Source organism: Eumetopias jubatus, unplaced genomic scaffold (genome assembly GCF_037043125.1).
Source record: "Eumetopias jubatus isolate StellerSeaLion01/CBP00866 unplaced genomic scaffold, mEumJub1_p1.0 scaffold_3, whole genome shotgun sequence".
NCBI lineage: Eukaryota > Metazoa > Chordata > Mammalia > Carnivora > Otariidae > Eumetopias > Eumetopias jubatus.
In genome coordinates, this window is record NW_028274809.1 from 135,826,321 (window position 1) to 135,840,549 (window position 14,229).

General features: G+C 36.7%; 1 protein-coding gene across 2 annotated transcripts in view; it reads right to left on the bottom strand.

The window, feature by feature from the left end:
- The window catches only part of FNDC3A (fibronectin type III domain containing 3A), a 155,704-nt gene that overhangs the window by 69,024 nt on the left and 72,451 nt on the right, over positions 1-14,229 (bottom strand). Inside the window, exon 1 of one of the 2 annotated variants that reach the window (XM_028105381.2) lies at positions 2,768-2,848. The exons of the other annotated variant lie outside the window; for it this stretch is intronic. Coding sequence (XP_027961182.1) covers positions 2,768-2,774 — 7 coding nt within the window. The 5' untranslated portion in view covers positions 2,775-2,848. Of the gene's footprint in view, positions 1-2,767; positions 2,849-14,229 lie in introns of those variants that run through there. 2 annotated transcript variants of the gene reach the window in all.

A 14,229-nucleotide genomic window follows, 5' to 3' on the forward strand; every position in this document is an offset into this window, starting at 1 on the left:
AAAAGAGGATAGAGAAGAAAATACAGGCAAGAAAGGAGGGGAGGGGACAGAGGAGGACAGACAACTGGAAAAAGGGAAGGGTGAAGGAGAAGAAAGAGTGAACAGGGCTGGAACAGAGGAAGAGAAGGGGAGGGGAAGAGACGTAAGTGGAGGGAGTGAGGAAAGAAAGAAGAGATAGGGAGCGGGAGGGAGAGAATAGGTTAAAGACTCAAGTGGGTATGAGGAAGTAAGGAGCTTACGTGTGTGTGTCTGCGCCGGGGCAGACTACCAAATTATGCTATATATGACTATAAAAATAACTTTTCTTTTTTAAAAAAGATTTTATTTATTTATTTGACAGAGCGAGCGTGAGCATGAGTGGGGGGGGGGGCGGTGCAGGCAGAAGGAGAGGAAGAAGCAGACTCCTCACTAAGCAGGAAGCCTGATGCGGGACTCATCCCAGGACCCTGGGATCATGACCTGAGCTAAAGGCAGATGCTTAACCGACTGAGCCACCCAGGCGCCCCTAAAAATAACTTTTCAACAAAATATTCTTCCCATCCCAAACAAGCCCACCAAATACATGAAGTTGTTCAGAATATTTTCTTAAAATAGCTAATTATATATAGCTAATACTAACTTACTATATGCTAGGGCTTTTGTCTTTTTTCTCCTCCTAATCATTCTACAAGTAGGTAAGTATTATTATTATTACTCCCCATTTTCCACACGTGGAAATTAAGGTAGAGAAATTAAGTTTGCCCTAGTAGAAAAAGAATTCAAAACCAGGCAGTTTCATTTAAGGATACAGCTTTACAACATATTTAGTAAACATTAAAATACTATGCATTACTGGCAACTGATGTAATTTGAGGCTCCAAATTCTAAGGAAAATTAAAGCCTTCATTATCTTTAAAAAACAAGAGAGAAAGGAAGAACAAAATTTTCCTACATTTAAGCCAACATTAGCCTATTAATTTACAAAATAAGACTTATGAGGTATTTTATACCTCTAGGCAAGAGAAGATTTATCTAAAACTTACCTTTTAACTTCTCTATGCTGGACTCAATAGAAAATGAGAACAGTTTTAAGAAAATCCTGGTTTACGTCTATTAGCTGGTTTATATAAACCTATAGTAAACTAGCTTTATGAATCCTGAAACTGGCTTAGATACTATTTATAACATGTGAAATTTAGCTGGGAACCAGAAAGAGAATTCATCAAAAATCCTACTTGTAATCTTAGTAAAGGAAATTAATATTTTTGAGCTTCTACTAAATGTGCCAGGGACTATGGTTCCTTTCACATGTTGTCAAATTTAATTCTTACATCAAGTCATCAGAATAGATTTTTGTTGTTTTTCAGCCACCAGAGTAAAAAATAAGTTATTGCCGATTACATTTAAAATTGCAAAACTACACAGCTGCTCTGGATTGCCCCTCTTTTACTAAAAATATAAATACATAAATACCACATAATTACAATTCAAACCATATACTTTGAAAGCTGCTTTATAGTTTATATTTTAGAACAAAATTCTACTGTATTCTTTAATTATACTTACGTGTGATACTGTAAACAGAACAAACCCAACCTAAAATAAACTATCAGTAAATACATTACTAGTTGCAGTCCAGGAATAATAATTAACTCATTTCCCTAGGAAGTAATCATTTCACTCTAGCAAATAAATTTTCTTATCCTGAGGCAGAAATGGTACATGGTTAATTTTTTTAAAGACAATTCATGGATACCATATTTAATATGTAAAATACTGGTATGAAATAACATCCAACACTGAACACATAAAAGTCCCATTATATAAACGTAGTAAATACAATTTAAAAAACTACAATATTTACCGCACCACTTCAGTTGCTATTTCTGTCTACAGCAGCAAACCCCTAAAACCTTCCATGCTTAATGATGTAAATGTTTGTTTACCCCCTTAGTTTCACCAATACTTTTATTGTTGAATAAAATATTGAAAATACTAAAAGATTAACTACAAATCCTGTAAATGCAGTGGAGGAGGGGAGGGTATTCTGTCCCAGTAAAGAAGCCAAATCTGTTACAAATTGTACCATTAAATGCACATCTGGCACAGGAGTAGCTATATCTGAACAACTGTAGATACACCCAGTAGCTCCTTAATAATCTACATGATCTAAGCAAAATCTACCCCAAAACATAAAGCTATTAAAATAATTTTTAAGGGCATATTTCCTATTCTAAAACCTTGCAGAAGAGCAAACAATTCTTATTCACCAATTGTCTTAAGAAATTTGAGAAGCCCCTCACCTCCATTCCTTAAAAAGGGCCATCAGTAACTTAATAAAGACAATATTTCATCTACTCTAAGTTAAATTCTTTATTTTTTCTTTATTAGCCACGTTCACATTTAAAGAGGGTTTTTTTTGTTGAAATGCAAATTTGAGTTTAAATTCTTAAAATGCAATGGGCTGCTGACGTGCTACACACTCTCTTTATAAGCAAGCTTTCACAATGGCTTCCAAATAATCTGATGCCAATATTCTGATTTTAGTGGTAAAAAGAAAAACCTAGTAAAATAAAGGCGCTTGAAAAGAATACTCCATGGAATATAAAATCAGCCCATCTCCAAATAGAGTCTAATCTTATAACTACATGGCCACGATTTAAAAATATTTTTACTGCCACAGATTTGGCATCTATTAAAAAGATACACACGGCATGACTTTAGATTAATACAATGCTTTCTATGTTTTAAAATAAAAGAATGTTCAAAAACAGTCAGCAAATCTTACCACTCATTTTGTTTTTACAGTAGCAGCAGAGAACAAAATCCAACAAGGAAACAGCGTAGTACACGTTAACAGCTTTAATTGGAGAACGGTTCCGCTTTTTTTTTTTTGCAAAGCAGTGAGAGGAAAAGATCCTTTGACCGAGTCACGTGATGCTTATCACATGACTTGCAGTGACCCGCGGAAAGGGAAGGGGGAAGCAAGCAAACATTCCCCGCTGCCAGGCTGCCAGTGTTTGGGATATAGTAAATGATTGAATGGTTTCTACTGCTGCTGCCTTGAATTTTGTGATCTTTCAGACTTCCTCATGAACTAACCCAAAAGCTCATCAAAATACACGCACAGAAATACATATTTGATGTAAAACTGGTTTTTGTTTTCATTTTCCCTCCTATATAACGATAGGCATTATCTTCTAATTCAGTTTTTACAGCCTGCTACTTCATTTATAAAGTTTAAGATATATATAACACTTATTAATTTAGAGGATTCACTTGATAGATGGCATTCTTGCTCATGTCCATAAAATCTTAAAAGACAGGCCACAGTTCAGGATCAGAGCCCTCTACCCAAGCTCCCCTGGAGATCAGGAAAGAGACCAAAGATGTTACAAGTGAGGGGAAGAAGACTCTAAGAACTTTTGGAGGTCTTTTCATTACTTTATGGTGCTATGTAAGCTAAGGAAATTTATTAATAGCTAATACAAATGTATAGGTAATGATAATGATTGTGATATGTTTACAAGTTGCACAGTGGAAAAAAATAAATTTTGGTACCAAAAGATTTAAGTTTTAATAAAAGCTTCAATATTTTTTAGCAAGGCAATTTACTGCTCTACTTTGAGGCTGTTTCCTTTTTTTTTTTTTTAAGATTTTATTTATTTGACAGAGAGAGCACAGAGGAAGAGAGAGGGAGAAGGCTCCCTGCTGAGCCAGGGGCCCGATATGGGACTCGATCCCAGTAACCTGGGATCATGACCCAGGCCGAAGGCAGCCGCTTAACTGACAGAGCCACCTAGGCGTCCCTGAGGCTGTTTCCTTATGTAAAAAGGTTAAAATAGTCAACATCACAGCACTGTTCTGAGAATCAGATTAGATATATATAAAGTACTGAGTATACTGGTTGGCATGACTCAATAAATGATAGCTATTATTATAAATAAAAGTGTGATTGCTCTGTGTTTTCAAAAATAATAATTATATATCGCAGAGTATGTCCCAGGCACCATTTGGAGTGATTTTCATGTGTTAACTCAGTCCTCACAATAACTGAAGTAGGCATCAATTTAGGAGTAGGGAAACTGAAGAAGAATGCATGCAGTTAAGTAACTTGCCAACGGCACACAATGAGGCAAAGCCAGGATTATCTAATGATAAGGCTATTTTAAAAAAAATATGTAAACCATATTCAAAGCCCCACTCTTCCAAGAATATAGAAAAGAACTAGCAAGAGATATAACCTGGAGCAACAGGTTTCAATAAATACATGTCAGACACCCCAGAGGAGATAATGATGTGGGAAACAAAGGCAGAAGAAAAATTATTAAATTTCCTTACTACCTAGAGCCCTCTGACAAGTCCTTGAAACAGGCATAGTGACATTCCTCTAAGGACTCAACCGCCTTGATGTTAATACTTTGCTAAGAGCAAAAGGCAATTCTAATCTGACCACCCCCCCATCCTGTAAGTCTATTTTAATGTATAAGAATTCCTTTGGAAACTTCCTTTATCTCTAAACCCTCCAAGATATGTGTTGGCAATCATCTCCCAAGCATATGGCCCACCGATATACACCTGAAGAGTCTCATGACTAAGGTTTTATTAGATGGTAATAAATGACGTTTTCCCAACAACAGGTAGCCCTCTCAAGGTCCTGGACACCTTGCTTCCAAAATTCCTTAGAGACTTACACTATCCCTAACCCCCTCCCAACTTGAAAGTATATAATGGGCCATTCCTCATGACCCCATTGCAGCTCTTTCTGCTCTTTCTGCTGTCTGTCCCCATGCTTTAATAAAATCATCTTTTTGCACCAAAGATGTCTCAAGAATTCTTTCTTGGCCATGGGCTTTGAACCCTAATAACCTCTTTCCTACATCAATAAGACACTAAAGGACCATTCTCCCAAAAGTGGCAAAGGGTAATTGTTAATTTCAAAGTTCCTACAGAAAGGCAAGCCTCCTGAAGAACGAGGCCTGAGAGTAAAGAGTGTCCTGGTCGCAATAGAATCTGCTTGTAAATGCTGAACTCAGCTTCTCAGCTGATCTTCAGTCCTTAAACAAAAACCAAGCCCCGGCAGCCCGCTTCATTTTCGCTCATGTTCTCACACAGCTATGTTTCCATTTCTTAACTCTTTAATTGATGACTGCCTTCTCAATTCTTTCCACTGTGCTCACTAGAACCTTTCCCCTTATAAATAAATTCCCTTATATCCTCAACCTTTTCACAGAAGACCTGTTTATATATCTCCTTTAAATGAAATCTGGCTCCCCCCAGGACAATTTTTCTAGCAGCCCCTGGGAGCAGAGGATTCCCATTCTCTCCTGAGGCAGTTTCCAGATACCCCAAGGCTGCTTCCAGTTACCACTGTTGTTCCTGTATCACACTCAAGTTTCTTTTTCCTTGAGATCATGTCATATGAGTAGATCACCCTCTACCCCTTTTCATTGCTGCCATGCTCAGTTCTCATTTATTGAGAACTATGGCACCATGTTCACAGTTTTCCCCCTCTATGCCACTTTTTTTTTTTTTTAAAGATTTTATTTATTTATTTGACAGAGAGAGATACAGCAAGAGAGGGAACACAAGCAGGGGGAGTGGGAGAGGGAGAAACAGGTGGAGCAGGGAGCCCGATGCAGGGCTCGATCCAGGACCCTGGGATCATGACCTGAGCTGAAGGCAGACGCTTAACGACTGAGCCACCCAGGCGCCCCTCCCCTATCCCACTCTTGTCCATAAGCACAATGACTTCAATGTTCAAAAAATTTAGGCTCAAACTTTCCTGAACTCTTCCATTCTGTTTTTAGTAACCCATGTTCAAAGACACATCCTGGAACTCACTTAGAATTCCACTATCTTCATCTTTGAAATCTCAGACTTTCATGTTTCAGTCTCTGGCTACCACATCTATCTTTCATCTCTTCCATTTCTCTTTCTTCTATAACATCTGTTTTTTCTCATAACGATTTCCCTTTCCTCTTCATTGAACACTGCGTTCATTGCCTGATTTCCTTTCCCATAGAGGTCTTTCTTTTACATCCCCTCCCCACAAAGTCCCCAATTTTAACCAGATAATTAACTTCTCTTAGATCTGAACTGTAGAATCAAATGTACTCAGACTGTCATGTTTGTAAATTTAGTTATCTCCAACCTCCAACCTCAGCCATCAGCATTGTTGCTGATGGAATGCTGCTCAGGAATCCTTTCAGAAATTTATTCCTGGTTAATAGCCCATCCTGTTTTCTTGAGTGATTATCAGAGATCTCCACCACCCTTTAAGGACTTCCCCCAACTGACCTCGATCACATATGTCAGCATGAATCTGAACTATTTCAATACTATTTACAAACTTTTCTCACCTCTTTATTCAATCTTCAGAAGAATCACCGTCCCTTCATTAAGTAAAAGCTATCTCTTCGCTTCTATTCTTGATCTGATTTCCATTTCGACTTCCACTAGCTCTTTGCTCTACTGGTTATTTTCTCTATTTTCAACTCTTCTAACAAGATTTAGCTCTCCACCCTCGTTATCCTCAGAGTTGCCGTGGGGTTCTAATGCCCAGAATTAGTGATGTGGTCCACACTTTCAAGAATTCTTCAGTTATAATAAGGACAATGTAAAATAGACATACTTCATGATTCCTAAAGACCTTGTTAATTCAACAATGTGCATCAAACAATTTTCCCAGAGGAATAAACAAGGAGAAAGGATGCATCAAGAGCGTTACAATTACAGGAATGCATCATGCAGTGAAGAGCATATTCTTCATTTTCCCTTTCTTACCTGATTATATGAGAATTCTAGCAAACTTAAAATGCACCTGCTTTTTATTTTCACAACACTGTCTCAAACATTTTGCAGAGGGTTCTCTTAAATCAATAGCCTGACATGTCACAGCGATTGTTTGGACTTCCTGGTAACATTTTAACACATTAACTATCAGCATTCTTGAACTACTGATTTTCAGGTAGATTTGTAAATACAAGTGCTAGGTGACATTTGGGTGACATTGTTTATATGCACTTATTGGGTACCAGGCACTGGTATAAGTGCTTTACAGGTATTAACTCATTTAATCTGCATAATATCCCAAGTGGGATATTATTTCCATTTTCTAGGTAAGAAAACTAAGATACAAAGAGATTAAGTAACTTTCAAGGTCTCACAGCTAGTAAGCTATCAAAAGAATTGGGTGGTCTAGCTTTGAAACCTGTGTTCTTCACTTCACCACTACATTATGCTGCCTCTCTTGTTTAGGATATAACAAATATTACAAATTTTATTAAAATGAATGAGAAAACTGCAGAATAATACCAAAATTCACTTGAAGATGAACTACAAATAGAAAAGCACCAAACATTTGGATAGAAGACCCCACACAATACACCTCAAATATCTGCTAGTTACATATAATGATAACAAAGCAAAATGCACCTAAATATATCTCACTGAAACTCTTGTGAAGACTCTAAAAGTTTTTAGTAAGTGAGGGATATCATATGGGAAACAGTGAATTACTTAATACCTAAACCTGTTCCAAAAGTAACTTGAGATTTAAGAGATACACACAGCAACAAAAAAAGCTAAAAAAACCCCTCAAAATAACATAACAAAACAAAACCCAAAACGAAATGTTGACAAACTGAAGAAAAGGAATAAGGCTGGTCTTAAGCCCTCTAGAGTTGGGCCATAAAATCTCTCTGGTTTGTATGAACTGAACTAAGATTAAAATTAAGACATCAAGGACCACAGTCAAGCTAGTCCTTGTCTTCTGTAGATCAAGTGTCTCAAATTGCCATAGAGCATAGCCCCAATTATTTGGCTTGACAAAAACTAAAGCAGGTATAACCCAATGATGACTTCTGTCATATATAAATTTCAGTAATGCATCAATAAATGTCTAACTTTAAGCAATATACCCTCAAAAACAGTTGCAAAATAAACAGCTAAGATAGTAAGATAGCTGAATCAGCTGACTTGCAAAAAGGGATTGTCAGCTATGAGGCAAATTAAAGTTGGAAGAGTTGACTTTCATTTTATAAACTTCTTTCTGGCAATAAATAAACAAGATCAGTGTTTATTAAGGCTGCTCTTAAACTGTAATCAGTCTGGGTCATTTGCATATTAGAAAATTTAAGAAGCAGACTCATTCAACTCAGTGGGTTCAAATCATTAAGACATGAATAGAGTGGGGATGTGAAATATATCTCATTCTACTCCTCTACAAATATATAACCAATTCTTCAAAAGATTGACTATGACTGTGATCCTGACTCTTGCGGCAGTATTAGGGGTACAGGTTCTGGATTAACATCTAAATAACATGTGTTAAGCTCATGCAGCTTAGACTGTAACTGATGCATGTCCATGTAGTCAAGGGACCTAGGAAAGGTCAGTGACATCTGCAACTAATCAAGTTCTCTATGGGAAGACTCCCTTCCTGGGGAGTAACTGACAATGACATATACAAATAATCTCAGGAAGATAAGGGGACCAAAGAATTAGAACCTATAACTTTATGGGCACAAGTCAAACTTTGTTTCTTTTAAATCTCTCTGATTTGCTTGCCCATGTTTTTCCTCTTTCCCTTTTAGGGGCCTTAGTCACCTTGCAGATCTGGCAACATAGCATTTTCTTTTTCTATAATTTCCCTCTTTAGAATATTAAACTAAGGTATCAACTTAATAAAAGTTTTACTTTACATGGCTCATGCCAATAGAAAGCAAAGTGAGGATCATCCTAAAACCAGGTATGTTTTTGGATTGACTGGGGTTGAGAGCAGCTGGATGAAGAGGCTAGATATTAGCTAGAGATTGGGCAACAGAACAGAGATATCTGTGTTCTGATGCAGTATTTCCCAAGTGTTTTGATTTATGTGCCAGTAAAATTTTAAAACAAATTCTGGGGACTCATTAAGGTAATGAGCTTTTTATAAGGCTAAATTATGACATTAAAGGGAAAGAAGGGGGGCGCCTGGATGGCTCAGTTGGTTGAGCAACTGCCTCCGGCTCGGGTTGTGATCCTGGAGTCCCGGGATCGGGTCCCACATCGGGCTCCCTGCTCAGCGGGGAGTCTGCTTCTCCCTCTGACCCTCCCCCCTCTCATTCTCTCTCTCAAAAGTAAATAAAATTAAAAAAAAAGGGAAAGAAGGAAGAAATTAAGAACAGAAGGAAGTCTAATATATTATCGCATCATTCATAAAGAATATTTTAACCTCAAAACAGAAGGGACTTCAGAATTTAAAAAAAAGTCTTTAAATTAAGTAAATTTAGCCTAATGAAGAGCCGCTACATTATCCTAATTTTTCCCATTTCTTAGACTGGTGAAATGTCCCTAAATCTACAGACAAGGATTTGGGAATAACTCTTAGTAGTAAGAGAAATAAGGATTTGTTTTTGAGGCTGGTTAAGCTCTGGTGATGCAAGAGGGAGAAAATAGAGTAGAGGCAGGATAACCATATTATCACCATCCAATCTAGAACACTCCTAAAAGTGAAAGAACAGCCTAAAAATCACTAGAATTACATAATTTGGAATAATTCCTTATTGATTGACAAATTGCTTTTATTACACTGAAGGACATGAAGAGTTCTATTAAAAATGTTATAAAAATAAAATGCTTTATTAAAAACATGCAAATATATTAAAGAATATTTTATGGACTTCTTTATATTGAATATTTGGATATTAGAGTAGTGTTAACGGAGCAATTACTCAGTACATATCCATGTATTTTAGTCAATCTATGAGCTGTATCCATCTCTTAATTCCGTATCTGTGGTGTATGACTGAAAATTTTTTTTCAATATAGTCTCATTTTTAATTTTTTCATAAAACTGCCTGCAACTGTTATATTTTATGGTTAATAACTTTGAAACTATTGATACTTTCAATTGACTCTTTTCTGTAATATTTTAACACTACAATATTTATATTCAGAGAATACTCTGATTCTTAGGTGCCATCTGGTAAGCTGGGAGCCAATGCTGCTAAGTAGAGGATATTTTTAGTACTATTTTTTTCTTATTGAAATGTGTAAATATTTCACTCCAAATACTTTCACTGGAACTATAATACCTTCAAAATTCTAACAAACAAAACTCACTGAATTGTCTCTATGCTTCTTTTGAATATTTTACCAAATTTATATTTTTAAAAAAGAGTTTATTTATTTATCTGACAGAGAGAGACACAGCGAGAGAGGGAACACAAGCAGGGGGAGTGGGAAAGGGAGAAGCAGGCTTCCCGTGGAGCAGGAAGCCCGATGTGGGGCTCAATCCCAGGACCCTGGGATCATGACCTGAGCCAAAGGTAGACGCTTAGCAACTGAGCCACCCAGGCACCCTAGATTTTTTTTTTTAGTTCACTGTTGCCAAAAGGGTTTATTGCAAAATAAAAAAAAGTACTGCCAATATTAAGCAGTTATAGATTTATACAATAAATGACAAAACCATTCAGATCTTTTTCCCCATATATTCTGTGGCAGGGATATTTAGATTTTATTTCCTGCATGTATTTTACATTCATCTAACCTGTATGCCTCCCATTGGTCACCGCCAACCAGTGGCCTCATAATGCCAAGTGGCCAGCAGGGGCAGCAGCATCACATACTTCTTCAGTTGCCACCACTACCAGGAGACTGGAAGATGTTAGCAGACCCTAGCCCTCTATATCTAAGAACACTTTATTTCACTTCTAACTACCTTAATGGCTATCCTTGGACTTGCTTCTGGTAAGGGTCAGAAAAAAGAAACCATTTACTCTGGTTGTTTTTAAGATTTAATCATAGGTTAAAGTGAAAACGAGAGATGGATATACTGCTTGCTAGAGGAAATCATGGCAGAAGCTGGAAATACAAAATGGCAGATAGTCGATTAGATGCATCACAGCTTATATTAATGGAACCACTAATTATACTCTGTTAAACAATGAAAAGTCTGGAACAAATGCTAAACTGGTTAGACAAATGTAAAACTGGGACTGTCCTAGACAAATTGGGACCAATAAAGTCACCCTATTAATAGTAGATGCCTATTTGATAAGTCTACAAAACACCTGGTAACATTTGTTCACTTGAGGCAGGCAATTAGCAGAGGACTTGAGTCTAGGAACTTAACAAGTTGGTGATCATAATTTGGGAACAGAATAAGGCAGAGAGTTACAGAAGAAAGAGAAAAGATCAAGGTCATTATTCACTGCTTAGATGTTTAAGGGCTTTTTCCATGAAAATATATTATTCTTTTTTAAGGCTGGATAAAGTAGACTGCTTAAATTAGGGGCCGAAGTAGGATTCAGAATTATGGGTAATTTCATTTATCTGTGTACAGCTAATTGAAAATTTCTATAATTAGATTTGCTAAGCATTTAGATTAGTGATAAGCACACCAAGTAGAAAAAGTCTGAAGAATGACATATCATGGTTAGAATTTATCTTTAGCACTAAACTAAACTGTATACAGATAAAAAAAACTTGCAGTAGGAGATGTATTTATCAAGTACCTATTTCTAAAGAAGTTATTTTCAGTGTTTTTGTTTAGAAAGCTACAAAGGCTGTGACATTAATGTACATCTATGCTGTGAACACTATTTTTAGTATCAGTCTAATGTGAACAATGATGAATCATTCTTTGTTATTCTAGTAGGAAATAGTGCTTGGGTTTTACTGCAGCACATTAGATTAACTATCTCTCAATAACTGCACACCCACATGCTGACATCACACTGGCAGTGATATGGATCAATGACGCAAATCCTGTCAGGATCAAACATTAAGGCCACAGCGGTTAAAAAAAAAAATGCCCACATGACAGAGCAGACCAGTCATCCAACATGCACAGACTGCATTAAATCAGAATTGCTGATGTTAAAAAGGGTTGTGATAGGTTCTTTTCACATAATTGCTAAGCTTTTTAATTTTAATTATAGATTTCCCACATCATTGACTCTGTATTTATCTTTAAGTTTCCTCACAGCTTCTGTGATTTAAGGTCTGGACCTTTTAAAACACGTCTTAAGGTTCTACCAGCCACATGAGTTATCTGGAAAATGGCCTCTGTAGCCAATCTTTAGACCGATCTTCTGCAGAATATGCCACCATTTATTAAGCTTTTTATATAACATGTTGTGCCTGACAAATAACATCTACATTTAGATTTGGAGCTACACAGAACTACTACATTCTGTGGCCTCACAATTTACTGCTACCTCAGAGTCTCTTTTAAACTGTCATCTTCTTTGGGCTTTCACTATTTTTAGTTTTACTGACATCAAAATAATTGCTTTTTTTTAATAGATTTTTTTTTTTTTTTTTTTTTTTACAGACGGATCGGAAAAGATGGTTTATTATGAGTAACTACATATGAGGTTTCAAAATATCTTCTCCCTGCATTAGCCCACCTTGAATTAGAGATCTCCTGTCCCCTAACAGGAACAGAATTTATCTCTGGAGGCTTGTCACAGAATGTTCACATCCTTCTGTATGGTCTTCTGGGAAGAAATTAAGCCTCTACACTTAAACACTAACATTCTTTCTCCTCAAAGACTATCGCTTTCCAGGAGAACTGGAAAGCTGAAGGGAGATGAGAGCTGGAGGTAAGTTTAATAACCTTTTGTTCTATCATCATTAATCTGACATAATCAGACTAACTTGAAAACATGCCAAGGATCCTTTCCCATGCTCTCGGGCACTTGCTTTCATGTTGTTTCCTATGAGAAGTTGTTTTTTTTAAAAGGAAAAGCACAGGTTCTCCCTTATTCTTAGGTTGGTTTGTTTTTTAAAAACTATTAATCAACTGAAAGAAATATTTGGAAGACATAAAAATTACTGAAATAGTTGTCTTTGTGATTCTTTTTGGAGGGTAATCTTTAAATCTAGATTTTTCATAGCAGAAGCCAAATGCTGTTTCATAACTGAAGACACTGCTGTACTTTTTCACTATACATCAACTTTCATCAGGAGAAGACCTGGACTATAAGGTCTTATTTTTCTGTCATGATTTATGTAATTTTGATCATTTGCAATGTTGGCCACTATTTTACCCTACTCATTCCAACCTTCTCAGGGCAAGTCCCCACCAGGTAACATGATCTTAAATGGGAAAAAGGAGATTAAAAACTCACTGTGTTGATGGCTTGCTAAAGATTACGAAGAGAGGATAAAACACCCAAAAGAGCAAAGACAGAAATAGAGGCCTCATATCCCTTTCATTCTCTTCAGATTCAAGCATTACCAGACTGGGAAGTAAAAAGTCTTACTTATTAGATCATTTATGATGAGGTTAAGCCGAGAAAGGTAGGAGACAGGGCTTTTCCCAGGCTCTTAGCTTGTGGTCATAAAACATTTTGGAGATATTTAAATTGCAGGTTTGGGACCTTCCTTTTCAACCTTGTCTCTCAGCTATACAGTTTCTCCCCCAAAGCAACCATTCTTTGCTTTTTATAAATCCTTTCAGAGATAGTCTATGCATATAAAAGCAACTATATGTATATTCTTTTAAAAATACAAAGGATAGGGGTACCTGGGTGGCTCGGTTGGTTAAACATCTGCCTTCAGCTCAGGTCATGATCTCAGGGTCCTGGGATCAGCCCAGCATCAGGCTTCTTGCTCAGCGGGGAGTCTGCTTCTCCTTCTCCCCTTGCCACTTCCCCCTGCTCATGTGCCCTCTCTCACTCTCTCAAATAAATAAATGAAATCTTTATTTAAAAAATACAAATGAGGGCGCCTGGGTGGCTCAGATGGTTAAGCGTCTGCCTTCGGCTCAGGTCATGATCCCAGGGTCCTGGGATCGAGTCCCGCATCAGGCTCCCTACTCCTTGGGAGCCTGCTTCTCCCTCTGCTTCTCTCTCTCTCTCTCTCTCTATCCCTCTGTCTCTCATGAATGAATAAATAAAATCTTTAAAAAAAAATAAAAAATAAAAAAAATTAAAAAAAATAAAAAATAGAAATGATAGTATACTATATACACTGTTCTGCACCTTAATAATATAGCTTAGAGATCTTTCCATATTGGTACACATGTAGGGCTGCTTCACTTCTTAATAGCTGCATAGTATTTCACTGTAACAACGTACCATAATTTATTGAACTATTCCCCTATTGATAGGCATTCAAGTTATTTTCAACCTTTTACTATTAAAACAATGCTGAGTATCTTTGTATAAACATCATTTCATAAATGTGTTAGTATATCTGTAGTATAAATTATTAGAAGTGGAATTGCCGTATCAAAGAATTTACATTTTCAACATT